The sequence below is a fragment of the Lepidochelys kempii genome, chromosome 27 (genome assembly GCF_965140265.1).
Source record: "Lepidochelys kempii isolate rLepKem1 chromosome 27, rLepKem1.hap2, whole genome shotgun sequence".
In the NCBI taxonomy this organism is placed as follows: Eukaryota; Metazoa; Chordata; order Testudines; family Cheloniidae; genus Lepidochelys; species Lepidochelys kempii.
In genome coordinates, this window is record NC_133282.1 from 10004581 (window position 1) to 10026349 (window position 21769).

Sequence of the window (21769 nt, forward strand, 5' to 3'; positions counted from 1 at the left end):
AGAGTCCTGCACTTAGGACGGAAGAATCCAATGCACCGCTACAGACAAGGGACCGAATGGCTAGATAGCAGTTCTGCAGAGAAGGACCTAGGGGTGACAGTGGACGAGAAGCTGGATATGAGTCAACAGCGTGCCCTTGTTGCCAAGAAGCCCAATGGCATTTTGGGGTGTATAAGTAGGGGCATAGCGAGCAGATCGAGGGACGTGATCGATCCCCTCTATTCGACATTGGTGAGGCCTCATCTGGAGTACTGTGTCCAGTTTTGAGCCCCACACTACAAGAAGGATGTGGAGAAATTGGAGAGAGTCCAGCGAAGGGCAACAAAAATGATTAGGGGACTGGAACACATGAGTTATGAGGAGAGGCTGAGAGAAATGGGATTGTTTAGTATAAGGAAGATAAGAATGAGGAGGAGATTTGATAGCTGCTTTTAACTACCTGAAAGGTGGATCCAAAGAGGATGGATCTAGACTATTCTCAGTGATAGCAGATGAGAGGACAAGGAGTAATGGTCTCAAGTTGCAGTGGGGGAGGTTTAGGTTGGATATTAGGAAAATCTTTGTCACTAGGAGGGTGGTGAAACACTGGAATGCGTTGCCTAGGGAGGTGGTGGAATCCCCTTTCTTAGAAGTTTTTAAGGTCAGGCTTGACAAAGCCCTGGCTGGGATGATTTAGTTGGGATTGGTCCTGTTCTGGGCAGGGGGTTGGACTAGATGGCCTCTAGTGGTCCCTTCCAACTGTTATTCTATGATTCTATGATATACTAGGTTCTTAATGCAGTTTACCTATTTATTTACTCTGACCTTGATGATCTCACTTGACTTCATTCTGCCTCATCTAAAACCAGCTTGAAAATGGGAAAGAAAAGGACTTTGCTGAGAAAAAGGTGATGTATATGATCATTCCTCGATAAATAAATTACACACAATAATCATCTCCAGTATAACTGGTACATTGCCCACTGCTGCCTCCTTCTCAAAAGGTAGAGAGGTCCAACTGGGATCTGTCTGCCCTCGAATACGTTAGTTACTTGATTTGCAATCACACTGCAGAAAGATGCCACTCTGGGTAGGATGACTGTGTGAACCTCTCACTAATCTGCCAGTGGTACCCTTAGAGGGAGGCAAGGAGATGTCTAAGAAATTTTATATTTTTGGAGCCATAAAATAATCGGGTTCCTGGTAGCATTCGTGCAGTCAAACATATTAACTCATAGATGTTTTATTTAAAAGATGTTCTTCTGGTATCAGAGGTTAAGAAAAAACAGTAATATCAAAATTGATGAATAATCCTGTCTCAAAAAATACCATTGTAGCTGCTTGATGGAATAATCTGTTAACTCTTCCTATAACACATCGCTTTTTACAACACCTTTTTTCAGCAGGTGAGGATTTATATAGCAGTTTGGCCTCTTTAGCTGCAAATCTGTACAAAAGCACTTGAAGAGTTAATATTAATTTCAGATACGATGAAGTCTCAGTTGGTGGTGTAAACATACAGGCAGTGGACGGAGAAATTTACTGCCTTCTAGTTTTCTGGCTCAAAGCCCAGATAAGTATATTTGGATTAGTGGACCAAGAAACCTTTTTGCTAGTGACCACTTTTTCAGCTCCACTGTATGCATAATGATTCAGCAATGTATGTTTTATCAGCCTAAATCTTCTGACTAATACTTCATTTCTGTGTGATTAATCTATTTGGGATTATTATTCCTATAATATGCACAAGTATCACCTTGATTTCTTCTGTCTTCTGTCTTCTGTTTACCTGTAGTTTAGACTTGTAAATTAGTTTTTACTCTTCCTGATATTTCACAGATTATCATGTACGTGATTATCTTGTAATGAAATGTATTATTTATTAAAAGGAACAGTCTTATTGATACTATATTGAAATCAGAAGAAGATTGTGCAAAGCCTAGAGCTTCGTTTTCTGTATAGGAAACTAGAGCAGGGGTTTTCAACTTTTTTCTTTCTGAGGCCCCCCAACATGCTATAAAAACTCCTCAGCCCACCTGTGCCACAACAATACAGCCTCGGCCCTATTCCCGGCCCCAGACCTGCCCCCCTGTCCCTCCACTGGTTTTTCTGCATATAAAAGTCAGGACCAGCATTAGGGGGTAACAACCTGGAGACTGCCCGGGGCCCCATGAATCTACATTGCTCAGGCTCCAGCTTCAGCCCTGGGTGGCAGGGCTCAGGGTCCCAGGCTTCAGCCCCATGCGGTGCATTGAGCCCCTGCAAGTCTAATGCCGACCCTGCTTGGCGGACCCCCTGAAACCTGGTCGTAGCCCCCCAGGAGGCCCCAGGCCCCTGGCTGAGAGCCACTGAACTAGAGCATGATAACAGTCTACAGAAAATAACAACGGAACTCTTACTTAGGACTGTTGTGTATGTGGCCAGGCTGATACGTTCAAGATCTTCAATTTGCTTGCCAAATAGGAAGCTTTGAATAATGGCTGATTGTCTGAAAACTTGCTCTTAAATGGTGTATTATTTATTTCGGGTTTAGAGGAGAAGCCTAAACACAGGTTTTTTTCAGTTCTAATATCGTTATATAGGACATCAGAAATAATGTAGTATGACGTTAATGACCCTCAAACACATAGCGAGTGCATACGCTGTATTCCTTTTAAAAGCAAAATAAAAAAATATTCCAATATTCTTATGGTCACATGGGGAAGGTACTTAAAAATCAGGAAATGCTAAAGTTAAGGTCACCCACACAGGTTTAACTCTTTCCCTTGTGAGTATGTATTTTTATTGCTGTCTCTAATTAAATTATAATATTTCTCCAGTAATTGAATAGAGCATATTACAATGACTTTTGACAACCTTAGATACACATATATAGCATTTTGAATTCTGTATACTGCTCTGAGTGTATTTGAAAAAACGTTAATTAAAATCACTTGTATACAATCTCTCATTCATTACACACCCTACAAGAAGTATATCACAGGGTTGTAAAAAAATGTATTATATTCTATTAATTGAGCACTAATATGTGATCATGTAACTGAAGACTATACTAATGTATACACCCAGAATGGATCAGAGTTAAGTTTGCAAGTATATCCTTAATTTTGATATTTCCTGACCTTTGAGCTGTTTACTGTTGTTTTAATCTAGTTTTTAAAATGAATTGCTGTCATAAATATAAAGGGAAGGGTAAACCCCTTTGAAATCCCTCCTGGCCAGGGGAAAGCTCCTCTCACCTGTAAAGGGTTAAGAAGCTAAAGGTAACCTCGCTGGCACCTGACCAAAATGACCAATGAGGAGACAAGATACTTTCAAAAGCTGGGAGGAGGGAGAGAAACAAAGGGTCTGTGTCTGTCTGTAGTCGTCTTGGCCAGGGACAGAACAGGAATGGAGTCTTAGAACTTTTAGTAAGTAATCTAGCTAGGTATGTGTTAGATTATGATTTCTTTAAATGGCTGAGAAAAGAATTGTGCTGAATAGAATAACTACTTCTGTCTGTGTATCTTTTTTGTAACTTAAGGTTTTGCCTAGAGGGGTTCTCTATGTTTTTGAATCTAATTACCCTGTAAGATATCTACCATCCTGATTTTACAGGGGGGATTTCTTTATTTCTATTTACTTCTATTTTTTATTAAAAGTCTTCTTGTAAAACACTGAATGCTTTTTCATTGTTCTCAGATCCAAGGGTTTGGGTCTGTGGTCACCTATGCAAATTGGTGAGGCTTTTTATCCAACATTTCCCAGGAAAGGGGGGGTGCAAGTGTTGGGAGGATTGTTCATTATTCTTAAGATCCAAGGGTCTGGGTCTGTAGTCACCTAGGCAAATTGGTGAGGCTTTTTACCAAACCTTGTCCAGGAAGTGGGGTGCAAGGTTTTGGGAAGTATTTTGGGGGGAAGGACGCGTCCAAACAGCTCTTCCCCAGTAACCAGTATTAGTTTGGTGGTGGTAGCGGCCAGTCCAAGGTGTAATATTTTGTACCTTGGGGAAGTTTTGACCTAAGCTGGTAAAGATAAGCTTAGGAGGTTTTTCATGCAGGTCCCCACATCTGTACCCTAGAGTTCAGAGTGGGGGAGGAACCGTGTCAATTGCGTACTCTGAAAAAAGGGATTTCCACTGGCACTCCCTGTCTCATGCATCTTAGGAAGTCTGGAAAAGGGAGCTCCTGTCCAGAATACTTTGGAAGCTGTGTGGTTTATCCGTACAAGACACACACAGATCAGTGGTCCCCAAACATTTCACTGTCTCACACACACCCTTACCCCTGTCTGCGCCCCCTCCTGGTAGCTGGAGCTGGGAGCGGGGCCATGGGTCCGGGGAGGGGGGCGGACATGGGTAAGAGGACCAAGGTTGGGCCGCACCTGGGGGCAGGTTTGGGGCTGGGGGCCAGGACAGAAAAGGAGCTGAAGATTGGGGGCTGAGGCTGGGCACATGGCTGGGCCCGGAAGCGGAGCTGCAGCTGGGAGGTGGCAGTGGGGCTGGGCCTGAGCTGGGAGTGGAGCCATGGTTGTGGGCCTTTGACATAGACTGAGAAAAAGATACTGATTACTGTATTAACATCAGTCAAATTAATGTTTTCTGAGTTTGGAGTCTTCTGTTTTTCCTTGTCAACTAACCAAAATACTGTTTAACTGTATGTTTAACTGCCCCTGAAGCTAAAGACACTACCTTGTAGTCTGTAGGTCAGTGTCAACAAGACTGACAGATCTTCTGAGCAATGCCATAGGCCCTGGCAGGTTCAGCCTTGGTAGTAGTGTCAGTTAGAGACTGACTTGGCTGACTGTCATGCCCTTCCCAACCCATAGAAACCAAGCTGGATAATAATCTGTCTTAACTGTTCAACATGGACACCGGCAGTGAATGATGATGAAGAAATTCTGTATTGTACTGAAAATAGTCAATCTGGATGAATAAAGATATTTGAAATGTTAGATTTTGAGAGTGGCAATTTATATTTTTAGGGAATATAGAAAGTCTTAATGTTTTATGTTCCGGTTTTTGCTGTCAGTGTAGTGATTTGAAGCTTTTATTTTTAGGTCCTCTTACTGTTTTTCCAAAATGTTTCCATGTTGACAAATCAAAGCTTATATTCCTATGCCAAACTATACCTTTGTTTTGTTTTACACAGATTTTGGGGTGCACAGAGCAGAATAGTGCAGCCATGTTTCGAAACAGTCTCAAGATGCTTCTTACAGGTGGGAAATCAAACCGCAAAAACAGGTCCAGTGGTAAGTAAATGAAGAATCCTCCTCATATCATTTTATCTATATCTTTGATTAAAAGTTACACTGAATTTTAAGTCATATTCAGTTTTGCTCTTAATGATTATTTTTACTGCCATATGTGTACTGTATGTGTGTTTAATTGAAGTATGACCCTGTATGGTCTTCTAGACTCAGAACATCATTATAGATTATTAAAGTGCTTCTTTTTCTTACTTTTTGTGAGCAAGACTATTATTCATTTTAGAAAAAGGCATAAGCACTATATGGACTACAAAAATAGTTATTAAATTGGAAAATAAGACACTGAGAAAAGCAAGCCATTATAGGTGTAAAAAGAATCCAGACTCCTATGCTAATCTAACATTAAGGTTCAGGTTTTAATCATGTAAATGAAGTATATTTTGAGTTAAGTTTTTCCCAAGAAAAATGAATTTGTGACACTGCTTTACAATGAGATCTTTTTGTATGAACGTGCTTACATAAAACATGTGCAATAATATATAATGCTACTCATGTGTATGGAAAAAACTGGAGTGTGATTGTGTAATGAAAGGCAGTGTTGCAGAAGTGCAGCTAGAACTGCAAGATGAGGTTCTGTAAGAAATTGCCAATTCATTCTGAAGCACACAGGAGATATGTATTCTACAAAGTCCTCTTTTGGGAGGGACTTCTATTCAAGTGTTAACCAGAGTTGGCTTTTGAAATCTAATTAGATATCTGCTCATGTCAGTCTGTCTGCATGATAATGAGTGGTGATTGAATCTTCAGGAAATGAGATGATAGTAGCAGAAGTCAAACTCGGGTCTCATTGTACAACATAGCAGAACCTTACTTCTACATCTGACAAGATATATTAAAAAATGGTAATATATATATATATAATCACATCTCAGAAAAGCATAAAATCTTGAACACCACCTAGTTTCAGATAGTCAACAGTTTGTTCTAAACAGTTCCAAACCTGCTTTGTTTTTAAAATTAGAGAAGATCAGGCCTATAAAGATTATGTTATGGTGGAATGATAGTGACATCATACTTGAGGCTGCAACAGAATTTTAATTTGGACAGGAGCTCCCTTTATTTCTCAGAAGCATTGTGAAAGTGGTGAAAATTAAAAAAAAAAATTCAGACTGTGTATATGAATTTTTCATGTTGGGTTGATGCATATTTGGTTCATACACACAGAACACTGTATTTTCTACAGTGCTGTTGATAGCACACTCAGTAAAACTTTCATTTCCATCTCCAACCAATATCGAAGAGCACTACATTGTACAACTTTATCAAATTCACATTCACGAAAACCTTAACAGCTGTCTCATTCTATTTAATCTACTGATCAGCACATCTGTCAGTCTCTTTGAATTTGGGAAGTTATTCAGTCATAACATTGCTGAGGTTGCTGTTAAAGTTTTGCATTAAAATGTGAGTTTGATGCAGTTAGGGTATGTGTAGCTCTTCAATATCTGTTGGAGATGGAAATGAAAGTCTTACAGAATTTTGAAGTACGTTATCGACAGTGTTGTAGACAACAGGAATATGGCAAGGCTTTAAGGATTTTTTTTAATTAACTTTTTATTTCTGTGTGTTTAAGGTTTTTGGTGGATGAAGCCTGCGGTCACCTTAACTGTCATTAAACAAAGTTTGTGCTTGTGTTAATAACTACTTCAAATAATATTATCTTGAGAAATATTGGTATCTTATGTACTGTACTGCAGCACATTCATTTGTTTATTTGTCTCTGTGTAGCAATGTGAGAAATGGAATTGATATCTGGAGGTATTCAGTAATTAAATGGAGAAAAATATAAATGTTTCCTGTTTGCATTGCGCTCTATATGTGGTTAATATTTATAATCTTCAGAAAGAAAGGCGGGATGCCCCAGATACTAAATCTTGGTTTACAATATGTTTGTTGGGTGAAATTACCATTAATCCTTAGTTTGACGTGTATTCAGCTCCAGTAGAGAACAGTGTAATTGAAATTCTATGGCTCTTAAATTGTAGAATCCATGGTGCCTGTTAGGGGGCTTATTCCTTCACCCACTTACTTCCCTGGTCCTTCTTGCATGAACAGAGAGCAACAATACCCGAAGTCCAAAGGTGCAAACAATTCGATGTTTATTGGGGTGAACTTCCAGCAAGCATGATTCCAGTTTCCTTCCTTAGTATCCTCCTTCCCAGCTCTGACACCACAGAGCCTTACACCTGTGTCCCTGTTCCCATTCCTACCCTTAGCCAAACATGATTCCAACTTCCTTACTCCTATTCCCTGTTCCCATTTCCCCCTTTAGCAAAACATGATTCCAATTTTCTTACCCCCATTCCCTGTTCCCATCTCCCTTACCCCCATGCCCATGCCCACCCCCACCCCCACCCAGTCACTTCCTCATTGACTTCAGATTATATAGTAAAACTTGAGTTCTGCTTAGCTATACCTTAACCAATCATTTTCCTGAAATTTAACTAACCAATCCTAACATATTGTAACATGATTATGTAACCAATTATATCCCACCACCTTAATTAGTTTACACCCAGCAAAATTAATTATACAGCAGACAGGAACAATCACAGGACCAGACAGAGATTATACAGACAAACAATAGCAAAGTGGAAACTATAATGACAAGACAATACAGAAGTGAGGGTTTCACATCCCAGCTATTGATAAGTGAGTTCTTGCCAAACAGGATGCTATCAAACTAAGTTTCCTTTTACATTTTCTAGGCACTTCCCTTTCTCTGGAGGTGATAGGAACTATCAGGAAAGGATTGTATTCCTAACAGCCGAATAGCACCTTATTTCAGTGTGACTAGTTTGGAATGTGAGGATGTGACTCAAAAAGAAAAGGAGTACTTGTGGCACCTTAGAGACTAACCAATTTATTTGAGCATGAGCTTTCGTGAGCTACAGCTCACTTCATCGGATGCATGCCGTGGAAACTGCAGCAGACTTTATTTATACACAGAGAATATGAAAAAATACCTCCTCCCACCCCACTGTCCTGCTGGTAATAGCTTATCTATCTGTTTGCTTCCCAGCTTATGGCTGCCTCTGCTGCTTAGCCAAAGGCCTTAGCCTAAGAACAGGGCCTCAGACTGTCACAGTAAGAGAAGGCCCTTACACCAGCAGACAGTGATTTTGATTCTTTTTTTTATACCTCTATCACTAGCCAAGTGATAAGAATACACCTAAATTCTTAGAGTACAGGCCTTTGCAGACAGGCCTGAATATCTATATCCTAACAGTGCCTTACCCATATTTCTGAAATCAGCATCTGAGACAGTACATGATACCAAATCTGGTGGGCTCGAACATGACCCGTATCTTACAAGTCTTTGTTGAAACCTCTTTCATAGCTACTTTCAGCAACTTTCTTGTATATTTCTTTCTGGTATTTTTTGTTGCTGTAACTTTGAATAGATGGATTGTGGAGCTGTTAAACCATTATGAAGGAACTCTTTATGCACTTCTAGACAGACAGAGCAGACTTGAGTTCCAGTGTTACTTAATCAACATTAAATTCTGATTTTGATTGCGGTCAGGACTTCTTTTTAGCATTTACTGTTCATTATCCTCATCTACAGAAAAGAAACATATTAATTGTCAGAAATGCTTTGAATTTCATATAATGATTAACACATTCAGAAGATCTGATAGCCCAGGCATCTCAAGCTCATTCAGTGGAAAGGGCTTTATTCTGTTTTGAACTTTAGTCTGCCAGACATACCTCCCTCAGTCCATAGCCAAACTCCCAATAATTTCTCATGGAGGTCTGCACAAAGAATAGAATATGCCTGTATAATATCTAAACTTTTAGTTATTAATTCAGTGCCTTATTTTTCCATTTAATATCACTTGTTGGAAATAACAACACACCTCTGAACAATGTAGTAATCCACAGAGACCTTCCTACCAAAACTACAAAAAGAAGGATTCTAGGTGGACTCCTCCTGAAGCAGACTGGACTTCTACATAGAGTGCTTCTGCTGACATGCACGGGCTGAAATTGCGGAAAAGCAGCATCACTTGCCCCATAACCTCAGCCGTGCAGAACAGAATGCCATCCACAGCCTCAGAAATAACTGTGACATCATAATCAAAAAGGCTGACAAAGGATGTGCTGTTGTCATCATGAATAGGTCGGAATATGAACAAGAGGCTGCTCGGCAGCTCTCCAGCACCACTTTCTACAAGCCATTACCCTCTGATCCCACTGAGAGTTACCAAAAGAAACTACAGCATTTGCTCAAGAAACTCTCTGAAAAAGCACAAGAACAAATCCGCACAGACACACCCCTGGAACCCCGACCTGGGATATTCTGTCTACTACCCAAGATCCATAAACCTGGAAATCCTGGACGCCCCATCATCTCAGGCATTGGCACCCTGACAGCAGGATTGTCTGGCTATGTAGACTCCCTCCTCAGGCCCTACGCTACCAGCACTCCCAGCTATCTTCGAGACACCACTGACTTCCTGAGGAAACTACAATCCATCGGTGATCTTCCTGAAAACGCCATCCTGGCCACTATGGATGTAGAAGCCCTCTACACCAACATTCCACACGAAGATGGACTACAAGCCGTCAGGAACACTATCCCCGATAATGTCATGGCAAACCTGGTGGCTGAACTTTGTGACTTTGTCCTCACCCATAACTATTTTACATTTGGGGACAATGTATACCTTCAAATCAGCGGCACTGCTATGGGTACTTGCATGGCCCCATAATATGCCAACATTTTTATGGCTGACTTAGAACAACGCTTCCTCAGCTCTCGTCCCCTAACGCCCCTACTCTACTTGCGCTACATTGATGACATCTTCATCATCTGGACCCATGGAAAAGAAGCCCTTGAGGAATTCCACCATGATTTCAACAATTTCCATCTCACCATCAACCTCAGCCTGGTCCAGTCCACACAAGAGATCCACTTCCTGGACACTACAGTGCTAATAAACGATGGTCACATAAACACCACTCTGTACCGGAAACCTACTGACTGCTATTCCTACCTACATGCCTCCAGCTTTCATCCAGACCACACCACACGGTCCATTGTCTACAGCCAAGCTCTAAGATACAACCGCATTTGCTCCAACCCCTCAGACAGAGACAAACACCTACAAGATCTCTATCAAGCATTCTTACAACTACAATACCCACCTGCTGAAGTGAAGAAACAGATTGACAGAGCCAGAAGAGTACCCAGAAGTCACCTACTACAGGACAGGCCCAACAAAGAAAATAACAGAACGCCACTAGCTGTCACCTTCAGCCCCCAACTAAAACCTCTCCAGCTCATCATCAAGGATCTACAACCTATCCTGAAGGACAACCCATCGCTCTCACAAATCTTGGGAGACAGGCCAGCCCTTGCCTACAGACAGCCCCCAACCTGAAGCGAATACTCCCCAGCAACCACACACCACACAACAGAACCACTAACCCAGGAACCTATCCTTGCAACAAAGCCCGATGCCAACTGTGCCCACATATCTATTCGGGGACACCATCATCGGGTCTAATCACATCAGCCACACTATCAGAGGCTCGTTCACCTGCAGATCTACCAATGTGATATATGCCATCATGTGCCAGCAATGCCCCTCTGCCATGTACATTGGTCAAACTGGACACTCTCTATGTAAAAGAATAAATGGACAGAAATCAGATGTCAAGAATTATAACATTCATAAACCAGTCGGAGAACACTTCAGTCTCTCTGGTCTCTCGATTTCTGATCTAAAAGTGACTATTCTTCAACAAAAGAACTCCGAAAACAGACTCCAACTAGACACTGCTGAATTGGAATTAATTTGCAAATTGGGTACAATTAACTTAGGCTTGAATAGAGACTGGGAGTGGTTGAGTCATTATACAAAGTAAAACTATTTCCCCTTTTATTTCTCCCCCCCAGACCCCCGCACCGTTCCTCAGATGTTCTTGTTAACTCCTGGAAATGTGCTGGAAATGGCCCACCTTGATTATCACTTCAAAAGGTTTTCTCTCCCCCATCCCACTCTCCTGCTGATAATAGCTCATCTTAAGTGATCACTCTCCTTACAATGTGTATGATACACACAGACCATGAAAAAATGGGTGTTTATATAAATCTCCTCACTGTATTTTCCACTTTATGCATCTGATGAAGTGAGCTGTAGCTCACGAAAGCCTATGCTCAAATAAATTGGTTAGTCTCTAAGGTGCCATAAGTACTCCTTTTTTTTTTTTTTTTGCAAATACAGACTAACATGGCTGCTACTCTGAAAAGTGTAGACAGTGAGGCACGGCTTAGGTGAGTAGAGCAAAGATATGTTTGAAAATGTCTCTCTACTCACCGAAGCCGTGCTTACCTCTCTATGGTGCTATTTTTAGCAGTGTAGTGTCCCACTACCTCCTTGCTGCTGGAGCTTTTCTCCACCGCCAGAAGACCTTGGCAGCAGGGAAGGGCTCTGGTCGGGAGGAGGCAGCAGGAAAAGGCTTTGAAAGCTCTCTGCAGCTGGAGTACTTCTCCTACTGCATTGAACGGCTCTGGGTGCAGGGAAAGGCTTTGCCAGCCCTGCTGCTGGGGCCCTTCCTCCTCAGCAGGGAGGTGCTGAAGCCTTTTCCTGCTGCCCTACCCACACACACACCGGAGCCTTTCATTGACAAGTATAGCAACACACGACAGTGTGACTGTCGTCAGAGATATGTAGTGTAGACGTACCCTCAGAGTCATCAGACTGCTGACTCAGGAAGACAGCACAGTTTATGCTCTATTCACTTCCAACTATGAGGGCTAGAAATGTACTTTAAAAAAACGAAACACAATCTGAGTATGTAATATGGGCCACATGTTTGATACTCCTGAAATAAAAGAGACAAAGTGGGTGAGGTAATATCTTTTTTTTTAAGTTATTATTATTGTCTAGCATTGTTGTGAGTTTAAGCTCCCAGGCTTGTCTTTTGAAAATGTTGTGCAGTGTCCTTTGAGGCCAAGGACTGAGAGATCAGATATGGAGTGGTCATATTGTGAAAAGTTTTTGCCCAGAAGTGATAGGATGTTTTAGTCTTTTATCATTTTTCTATGTGACTTCATTTGAGAGGATATTTGTTTCCACATATTTGTTCAAAACAATCACTCCATATCTGCCCTCTCAGTCCTCATCGTCAAAGGAAGCCTGCACAACATCTTCAAAAAGATGAGCCTGGGATCTTTAAATTCATAACTCTGCTAGACACCAAAAATCATGGTCTCAGTAATGATGCTGGTTTTGTGTCTCAATACAGTAAACCAGGGGTGGCCAGCCTGTGGCTCCCGAGCCACATGCAGCTCTTCAGAAGTTAATATGCGGCTCCTTGTATAGGCACAGACTCTGGGGCTGGAGCTACAGGCGCCAACTTTCCAATGTGTCTGGGGGTGCTCACTGCTCAACCTCTGGCTCTGCCACAGGCCCTGCCCCCACTCCACCCCTTCCTGCCCCCTCCCCTGAGCCTGCCGTGCTCTTGCTCCTCTTCTTTCCCCCCTCCCCGAGCCTCCTGCACACCATGAAACAGCTGATTGGTAGGGCTGCAGGTGGGCAGGAGGCGCTGGCAGCTGGAGAGGGAGCTAATGGGGGGCTGCTGACGTATTAGTTTGGCTCTTTGGCAATGTACATTGGTAAATTCTGGCTCCTTGTCAGGCTCAGGTTGGCCACCCCTGCAATAATCTGTAACCTACTATCTTTCCTTTGTCCAACGACTGCAGGGCTGTTAATGCCCTACTTCATTTTGAATGGTGTCTTGCAGTATATTTTAATTCCTTATGTTTAGGCTGACAATATTTCCCAAATGGAAAATGGCACACCATGTGGGGCTAGTCTGAGCCCCCCCACTGCCTGGCTGGCCCAAGCCCCCCACCCCACATGGGGCTGGTGTCGCTGTTCCCTCGAGCCCTGCCCGAGCTCTGCCTCTTCCACCTGCACAGAGCTGGTTTCACCAAACACCCCCTATCCTGCACATTCTTCCACACCCCACTTTTTGGCAAAAGTGGGCATTTGTCCCGTTTGCTCCTGCCAACTTGATCAGTTGGCAAGAGCAAGTGTGATAAATGGGACAGATGCCCACTTTTGCAAAAAAAGTTGGGTTGGCCAGGACAGGGCTTAAAAAGGGACTGTCCGGCCAAAATGGGACATATGGTCACTCTACTAATGCTTAACAATCTTGTATTTAGCTATGACGCTCTGATTATCTTTCCCAGACCTGAGGAGAAATTCTGTGGAGCTTGAAAGCTGGTCTCTTTCACCAACAGAATTTGGTCCAATAAAAGATATCACCTCAGCCACCTTGTCTCTCTCATATCCTGGAACCAAAGGCTACAACACTGCAAACTCTTGAAATAGTTAGTTTGTATATAAGGATATGAGACCTAAAGAAACCAAAGAGAAAATATGCTGAACAATACTGTTCCATTTCCTATTTGTGTGAAGGAAAAGAGTGTTGCAAGTTGTATAAATACTCCAGAATGGAAGAGGAACATTACACTTCCTACAGAAGCTTTGGAACAATATAAGGTATTATTGCACACACTCCTTTCCCTGGGTAGGGGATAAGAGAACAAATGTGACAGATATTAGTCATATTGTTTAATGCACTACTGGAAGTTGTTCTGATACTACTGTGATGAGCATGGTATATGAATCCATATAGAGTAGAATGGATCTCTCTCTCTCTCTCTCTATTTATTTTTTTAGTCAAAGCAATATTTGGCTGTGTTTCTCAGATAAAGAGATAAAAAATTAGCTTTCCCCCCTCTTATAGTCTTTGTTTATGCTGTTTGTTTTTTAATGATGACGGCTTACTACATCCTTAAGACAGTTGACTGCACTGTCGGGCAAAGTTTCTTCCATATCAATTTTTAGACATCAGCAATTCATTTAGAACCTTGTTTATGGCCAATGTAGCAATTTGCTTTGGTAGTTTCCAAAGTGGTTGCGATGTTGTTGACATTACTGTATTAATTCTTAAATTTCATATGTATACTGCAGTGAGGTATTTATACTGTACTACTGTGGTGAATGGCTCTTGCTTAATGGTATCCACTGTAGCTGGAACCTGAGAGGTTGATTGTCGTTCACAGTTTTATGACATATAAGTTCTTTGTCAAGAAACTTGCAGTCTCTTGTTGCAGGAAGGGATTATATGGGCACCTGTCCATATTAATAGATGTGTAGACTTTGAGTCAGTTTCATAAAATGAAGTAATGTGGAGTATTAAATGTATTTTTAGAGGCCCATGGAACTATTGCATTCATGTTCCTGATCTTCCTGAAAATTGAATAGTAGACAAGTAAACATGTACTGAGCTTTCCACATCAAGACCAGGTCCTAATGATTTGATATTGATCTCTTATGTTCAAATATTCCCTTTCATTCATCTTTTCAGTCTTGTAGTGTGGATGTATAACCTTCCAAATATGGACATTTTTTAATTTTACAAAATATGAATGAGAGGTTACAGTTCTGAAGTAAACATTTTTTATTTGGCTTGCTTTTTCCGGGCAGATGAGGACTGACAAGAGAAGGAAAATGTTTTGCTGATTAAATATATGACCAGATTTATGAATAGGTGTAATTTGTAATAGTACACATCATCTGTACTATACTGATTTAATACCACATGTTTCAAATCTGCCTCTGATTAAATAAGTTGTTTCATTGGAAAGTACTGATTGGCTGCTTGGAGAAGGATGAAAAAAAGAGACTGTAAGGAGGAACAGTGTCCTAATGTAAAGTGTAACTACACTGGAAAATAATATATTTCAAATGATGAATGTCAGCCTATCAAACTGTAACATGATGTATGAATTCATTCCTGATTCTGTATCTTAATAAGTATATTGAATTCTGGTTCTTTGCCATGCAAGCAAGAAAAAAATCAATACATCTTTCAAGCTGTTTTCTTTGTAAAGAATAATTTTAGGAACTTGGTATTGGGTTATCTACTAGCTTTTAATTTCTGGTGAAATTAAATATAATGGGCTAAGTCAATAAAGAAAGTAGTTTGGTTTCAGTCTAATGTAATATAGAAAGGAATTTGTCACCCTGTCAGATTACTAGATAGTTAAACATAATCCCTTGGAGATAAAAATAGAAAATAAAAATCCAAAAAAATAACCAGACACAAAGTATTTTTTCCAGAAGCACATTAAATATTCAAATAATGTTACTTTCATGACGTTGTCATATTGCTTGTTTCTGTTTTGGTGGAGGTATACTGTCCAGAAAAACAAAATCTGTTGTCTGACTCAACCAAGATTCATTCGTTACAGAATTCTGCAGAGATGTGGTTATTTGCCTGCACAAACATCTATTATAAAAAACAACAGATTCTTATTTAAATTCTCATCGAAAATTATCTTAAATTGATTGTTAAATATGTAGTTATTACAACTAATAAACTATGATGCTTCATTATTTAGACATCACAGCTGTATGCTAATTGTAAGAGTATTTCTTTACTAATTTAGCTCAACATTTTAAAATTTAACAGGAATATGATTATTAACTTCTTACTTGTATTGTAATATTTGTCTGTCACTTCTAAAACAAACTTCTCAGCTTCATTTCAACATTTATTATACCACTCTCAATCTGGGCATAAACTCATTTCCATTAATATTATTTCTTAATTAAAAAATGAAGTAATAATTTGACATTACTGTGGATTTCTGTTCAAGAAATCCAGAACTCTACAATGGCACATTAGTTGAAAATGAAGAAAAAGGAATTTAACATAATTGTGTAGGTGTGAAACTTGAATAGGGTTTGTCCTCGCTAGGCCTGACTCCTGCTGGTGTAATCAAGCCCTCATTTGCCTGAATGCTAAAACTAATGAGAGTTTTGGAGGGACAATATTTGGAATATAAAAATAAAGTGTTTAAGGGAGTACTGTGTCTCCCCAAATATTATTTTGCTGTTAATTTCATTCCAGCTGTTAATCCACTGGAATTTTATGATAGTTTAAAGAGAATGTTAAAAATTGGAGAAATATACTAGGAAGAATTGGCCTGTGTTACAGGACTTGAAGCTGGTATTGAGCATCTGATATTTTAGCAATGAAAGAACAGTCCTTCAATCAGCAAGTTTTTCTACTCTTATTTAATTTTTGTGTTTTTGAGTGTTTTTGTTATAACAAAATAACAGAGAGAGCAAAATAATAGAGAGCAAAAATAAGAAAAAAATAGAACAGCTCCGCCACCCCCCATCTGGATTTAGGGCTCTCACTTCACAACGGCCTTCACTGTTATTAAGTAGAAATTTTATGGTCTCCTGTATCCTCAAGCTTTTATATTACACCACTTTGTACACTTGAGTGAAGCCTAAGTAGGAATCTTGCTTTCTGAAAACCTGGTAAGGGCTATGAATTTTATCAGCAAAGCACTTATCTGTGCTTCATCAGTGTTGTTCACATATTGCATTTAAATTACAGAACATTTTCAAAATAAATACCATTGGCAGTTGCATAGGTATTATGCCTCCCAAAACAAACTTCTTAGGGTATATCTACAAATAAAGGTATAATAGGCTAGCATGAATAACAATAGCAATGAAGATGGGATATCATGGACCCTGGTGTGAGCTAGCAACTCAACTACATACCTAGTGTTCCTGGCAGGCTTCTATTGGGGTGGGCCTTTAAGGAAACAAGGGTTCAGGGGGGTGGCAGACAAGCTCTGGAATCGGGACCATGTAGTAACATGGTACTGAAGAGTTAAAGCCCAGCTCTTGATTGATGTGCAAAGGGAGAAAGAGGGCAGACAGCCTGAGGAGGAAAATGGCATGGGGAAGCCTGCCTGAACCAAGTGTAGCACCAAGAAGGAGGGGTTTTGGGCCCTGAACTAAGGGGAAGAAGGGCGCAAGTCCTAGGATTTAGGGAGGCTTTGTGGAGTGGGGATGAAACCCAGATATTGGTGGGCCAAGGACACCAGCCTGAAGTGCTGCACAGTCCCATGATGGCTGTAGAATCCCTTAAGGAAGAGGGAAAACAGACTCCAAGGAGAAACTTCTGAGCTTGAATTATTATGCAAACTAGATACCATTAACTTGGGTTTGAATAGAGACTGGGAGTGGCTGGGTCATTACACATATTGAATCTATTTCCCCATGTTAAGTATCCTCATGCCTTCTTGTCAACTGTCTAAATGGGCCATCTTGATTATCACTACAAAAGTTTTTTTCTCCTGCTGTTAATAGCTCATCTTAATTAATTAGCATCTTACTCCACCTTTTCATATTCTGTGTGTGTGTGTGTGTGTGTGTGTGTATATATATATATATATATATAATCTTCTTACTATATGTTCTACTCTATGCATCCGATGAAGTGGGCTGTAGCCTGCGAAAGCTTATGCTCAAATAAATTTGTTAGTCACTAAGATGCCCCAAATACTCCTGTTCTGTTTGCTGATACAGACTAACAGGGCTGCTACTCTGAAATTTGTAATTCTAGGGACCAGGGCAGGAGGAGATCTGTGGGAAAGACTCACCAGAGAGGCCAGTGGCTGCAGTGTGATTGGCAGAGCACCTTGAGTCAGGGGGAAGTGGAAACCTGGACCCTTGGAACATGGGTGAATTGGAAGCCCCAAGAGGGACAGGTTTGGTCCTGAATGGCCAAAGAAGATTGCTTCATAAATACTCCATTGATCAGATGCCAAGAAGGGGGAATGTTTTTTTAAGTACTTTAGACTGTGACTTAGTTATTGGGAGAATAAGGAGGGAACTGAGGGCAAGGTACCTGCAGGGCAATGCCATGCCACGCCACAAGAAGGCATTTTCTGAGATGGCGCCCTGCAACAACAGCCCATAATATTTTTGACAAAGTTGCATAATGGATTTTGGATTTCTTGAATACAAACCCTTCTGTATGTAAGTTCAAGAGTAAGTATTTCAAACATGGTTAAAAGGCTTTTTTCATGTGGGATCTCAGTGAACACACTGGCCTTTGAAATGGTAATTCTTTGCAGTCTTGCTTATATGAAGTAACTATAGTTAGCAAACTAGGTCAGTAAAGTCAAGCTAAAGATGTCTGTGTGTTGTGATGTGGTCTTGGTAATTCTGGCTGATTAGAAATACACTAGTAGTTGTAGCATTATAATGCCTTCTCATTATTCCTCTCTTCCAAAAAAGGCTGAGCAATAATTTTAAAGAAATATGGTTTCAATTTGTTTTGACTCAGTTTTTGTTGTTTTTTTCTGTTATTTTTTATGGTACTGTGGTTCACAACACATATAATTCAGAATATTGCTAAAAAAGGAGCATCAGTTGCATAAGTATATATTTATAGCTATATACAATGCCGCTGCTTAAAAAGTGAAGCACTATTGCAGCATTGAACATTGGATTTTGCTGGTTCCTGTGGTTATCTTTTGATTGGTGTTTTCAAAACAGTGTTGTGAGATTTTAGCAGTGGTTTGTATACAATAAAATTCTCTCTCTGTGTGTCTGTTGGTGTTTAATCTTTCTTTTCCTGTCTTGTGGGTCACAGAAGTTTTTGTGCAGTAGAAACAATGCTGTCAAAATCTTTTATAGCAATACCTGGTAAGATTTCATAGCTTACATAATATTTTAGTTCGGACGTGTTTTTTCTGCACTAAACTGTTCTTCCACTACAATTAACAATCCTCCAATCTTTAAATATGGAATGTGACTCTGTTATTGGCTTTGAGTATTGTTAGAGCTGTAAGCAGATGGTAAAGAACAAGGTATTCTTTTTATTTTAAAAAAACACAAGAAAAAATGAGTTACAAAGTTATTTCTGAGACATTCTAAGGAATGTTAATGTAAACTCCTCATATTTGGTTCCATTTTATGTCAGATTCATATCTATATGTGACTATACCCTCTTTGAAACCTGGCAGTACTTTCTGCTTTTATTTTAATGTGTTGGATATACAACTTTGTGAGCAGTTTTAAAGCATATTTTTATTCTCCCTTTTCTCTTCTTTGGAGATAAAATTAAAACCAGATGTGTAATTCAAATAATTATGGATTAAACAGCCACAGTAAATCAAATCTCAAAGAATCTACATTTCTGCTTAAGCAACTACACAAGTAGCATCGTGATAGTGATACAAGTGTGTCACAATATCTTTTGTTAAGAGAAGAAGTACTATATGCAGCAGAATTTTGGACACAGTCTGTAGTTTTGATGTACAGCCATTGTTTTTACCCTATACAATTCACCAGTCCTGGTACTGCTGGGAATGCCAGTCTACGGCTGTTATGACAGAGGCAGGTCAATAAATACTTGGATCCTGAACAGTCAAATTTCTAGCCTATAGAGGCAGGGAACACCTCAGCTCACTTCCAGTTCACTACTTCTACAGCTTTGCTGCTGCAGCAGTGCATGCCACTTCTCTCTCTTTCTGTCTCAGGCCTTTTGCCAGGTCCCTATTCTACTCCCATTTCCAGTCCCATGATGATTTGTACTCTTAAGTGCCCTTATACTGTTTCCTTATCTGACTGTTCTGCAGAGTGATGATCTTTATTGAGTATAAAAGTGTGTCTTCCTGGACACTTACAGCATTTACTCTTTGTACGTAGAACATTTTTTTCTGGGAATTTACAAGTAAATCTATTAATTAGCTTATTAATTAACATTGATTTTATAATGGGTCCTTCAAGAAATATCACATCTGGCATCAGAACTGTTTTGGTCCCTGATGATCTTAATAAAAGACTTTTCAAACTTACCGTCTAGTTAGAAGAACAAGAGTACTTTTGGCACCTTAGAGACTAATACATTTTTTAGAGCATAAGCTTTCATGGGCTACAGCCCACTTCATCGGATGCATAGTATGGAACATATAATAAGAAGATATATAAATACAGATATGTTGGAAGTTGCCATTCAAACTATGAGAGGCTAATTAGTTAAGATGATCTATTAGCAGCAGCAGAAAAAAAACTTTTGTAGTGATAATCAAGATGGCCCATTTAGACAGTTGACAAGAAGGTGTGAGGATACTGAACTTAGGGAAATAGATTCAATATGTGTAAAAAGAAAAGGAGTACTTGTGGCACCTTAGAGACTAACCAATTTATTTGAGCATGAGCTTTCGTGCGCTACAGCTCACTTCATCGGATATGTGTAATTACTCAGCCATTCCCATTCTCTATTCAAACCCAAGTTAATGGTATCTAGTTTGCATATTAATTCAAGCTCAGCAGTTTCTCACTGGAGTCTGTTTTTGAAGCTTTTCTGTTGCAAAATTGCCACTTAAAGTCTTTTACTGAGTTGCCGGAGAGGTTGAAGTGTTCTCCTACCGGTTTTTGAATGTTATGATTCCTGATGTCAGATTTGTGTCCATTTATTCTTTTGCGTAGAGACTGTCCAGTTTGGCCAGTGTACATGGCAGAGGGGCATTGCTGGCTGTCATAAATATAAAGGGAAGGGTAAACCCCTTTGAAATCCCTCCTGGCCAGGGGAAAGCTCCTCTCACCTGTAAAGGGTTAAGAAGCTAAAGGTAACCTCGCTGGCACCTGACCAAAATGACCAATGAGGAGACAAGATACTTTCAAAAGCTGGGAGGAGGGAGAGAAACAAAGGGTCTGTGTGTCTGTCTATATGCTGGTTTCTGCCAGGGATAGACCAGGAATGGAGTCTTAGAACTTTTAGTAAGTAATCTAGCTAGGTATGTGTTAGATTATGATTTCTTTAAATGGCTGAGAAAAGAATTGTGCTGAATAGAATAACTATTTCTGTCTGTGTATCTTTTTTGTAACTTAAGGTTTTGCCTAGAGGGGTTCTCTATGTTTTTGAATCTAATTACCCTGTAAGATATCTACCATCCTGATTTTACAGGGAGGATTTGTTTATTTCTATTTACTTCTATTTTTATTAAAAGTCTTCTTGTAAGAAACTGAATGCTTTTTCATTGTTCTCAGATCCAAGGGTTTGGGTCTGTGGTCACCTATGCAAATTGGTGAGGCTTTTTATCCAACATTTCCCAGGAAAAGGGGGGTGCAAGTGTTGGGAGGATTGTTCATTGTTCTTAAGATCCAGGGGTCTGGGTCTGTAGTCACCTAGGCAAATTGGTGAGGCTTTTTACCAAACCTTGTCCAGGAAGTGGGGTGCAAGGTTTTGGGAAGTATTTTGGGGGGAAAGACGCATCCAAACAGCTCTTCCCCAGTAACCAGTATTAGTTTGGTGGTGGTAGCGGCCAATCCAAGGACAACGGGTGGAATATTTTGTACCTTGGGGAAGTTTTGACCTAAGCTGGTAAAGATAAGCTTAGGAGGTTTTTCATGCAGGTCCCCACATCTGTACCCTAGAGTTCAGAGTGGGGGAGGAACCTTGACACTGGCATATGATGGCATATATCACATTGGTAGACGTGCAGGTGAAAGAGCCCCTGATGGCATGGCTAATGTGATTAGGTCCTATGATGGTGTCACTTGAATAAATGTGTGTACAGAGTTGGCATCGGGCTTTGTTGCAAGGATAGGTTGCTGGGTTAGTGGTTCTGTTGTGTGGTGTGTGGTTGCTGGTGAGTATTTGCTTCAGGTTGGGGGCTGTCTGTAGGCAAGGGCTGGCC

The 21769-nt window shown here is 40.3% G+C and overlaps 1 protein-coding gene across 14 annotated transcripts in view; it reads left to right on the forward strand.

Moving 5' to 3' along the window:
- TANC2 (tetratricopeptide repeat, ankyrin repeat and coiled-coil containing 2) overlaps positions 1 to 21769 on the forward strand; it is a 693994-nt gene that overhangs the window by 197027 nt on the left and 475198 nt on the right. For 13 of the 14 annotated variants that reach the window (XM_073325985.1, XM_073325979.1, XM_073325984.1 and 10 more), the window contains one exon: positions 5109 to 5208. The exons of the other annotated variant lie outside the window; for it this stretch is intronic. In XM_073325985.1, the coding sequence (XP_073182086.1) occupies positions 5142 to 5208 (67 nt within the window). In that variant the 5' untranslated portion in view covers positions 5109 to 5141. The remainder of the gene's footprint in view (positions 1 to 5108; positions 5209 to 21769) is intronic. 14 annotated transcript variants of the gene reach the window in all.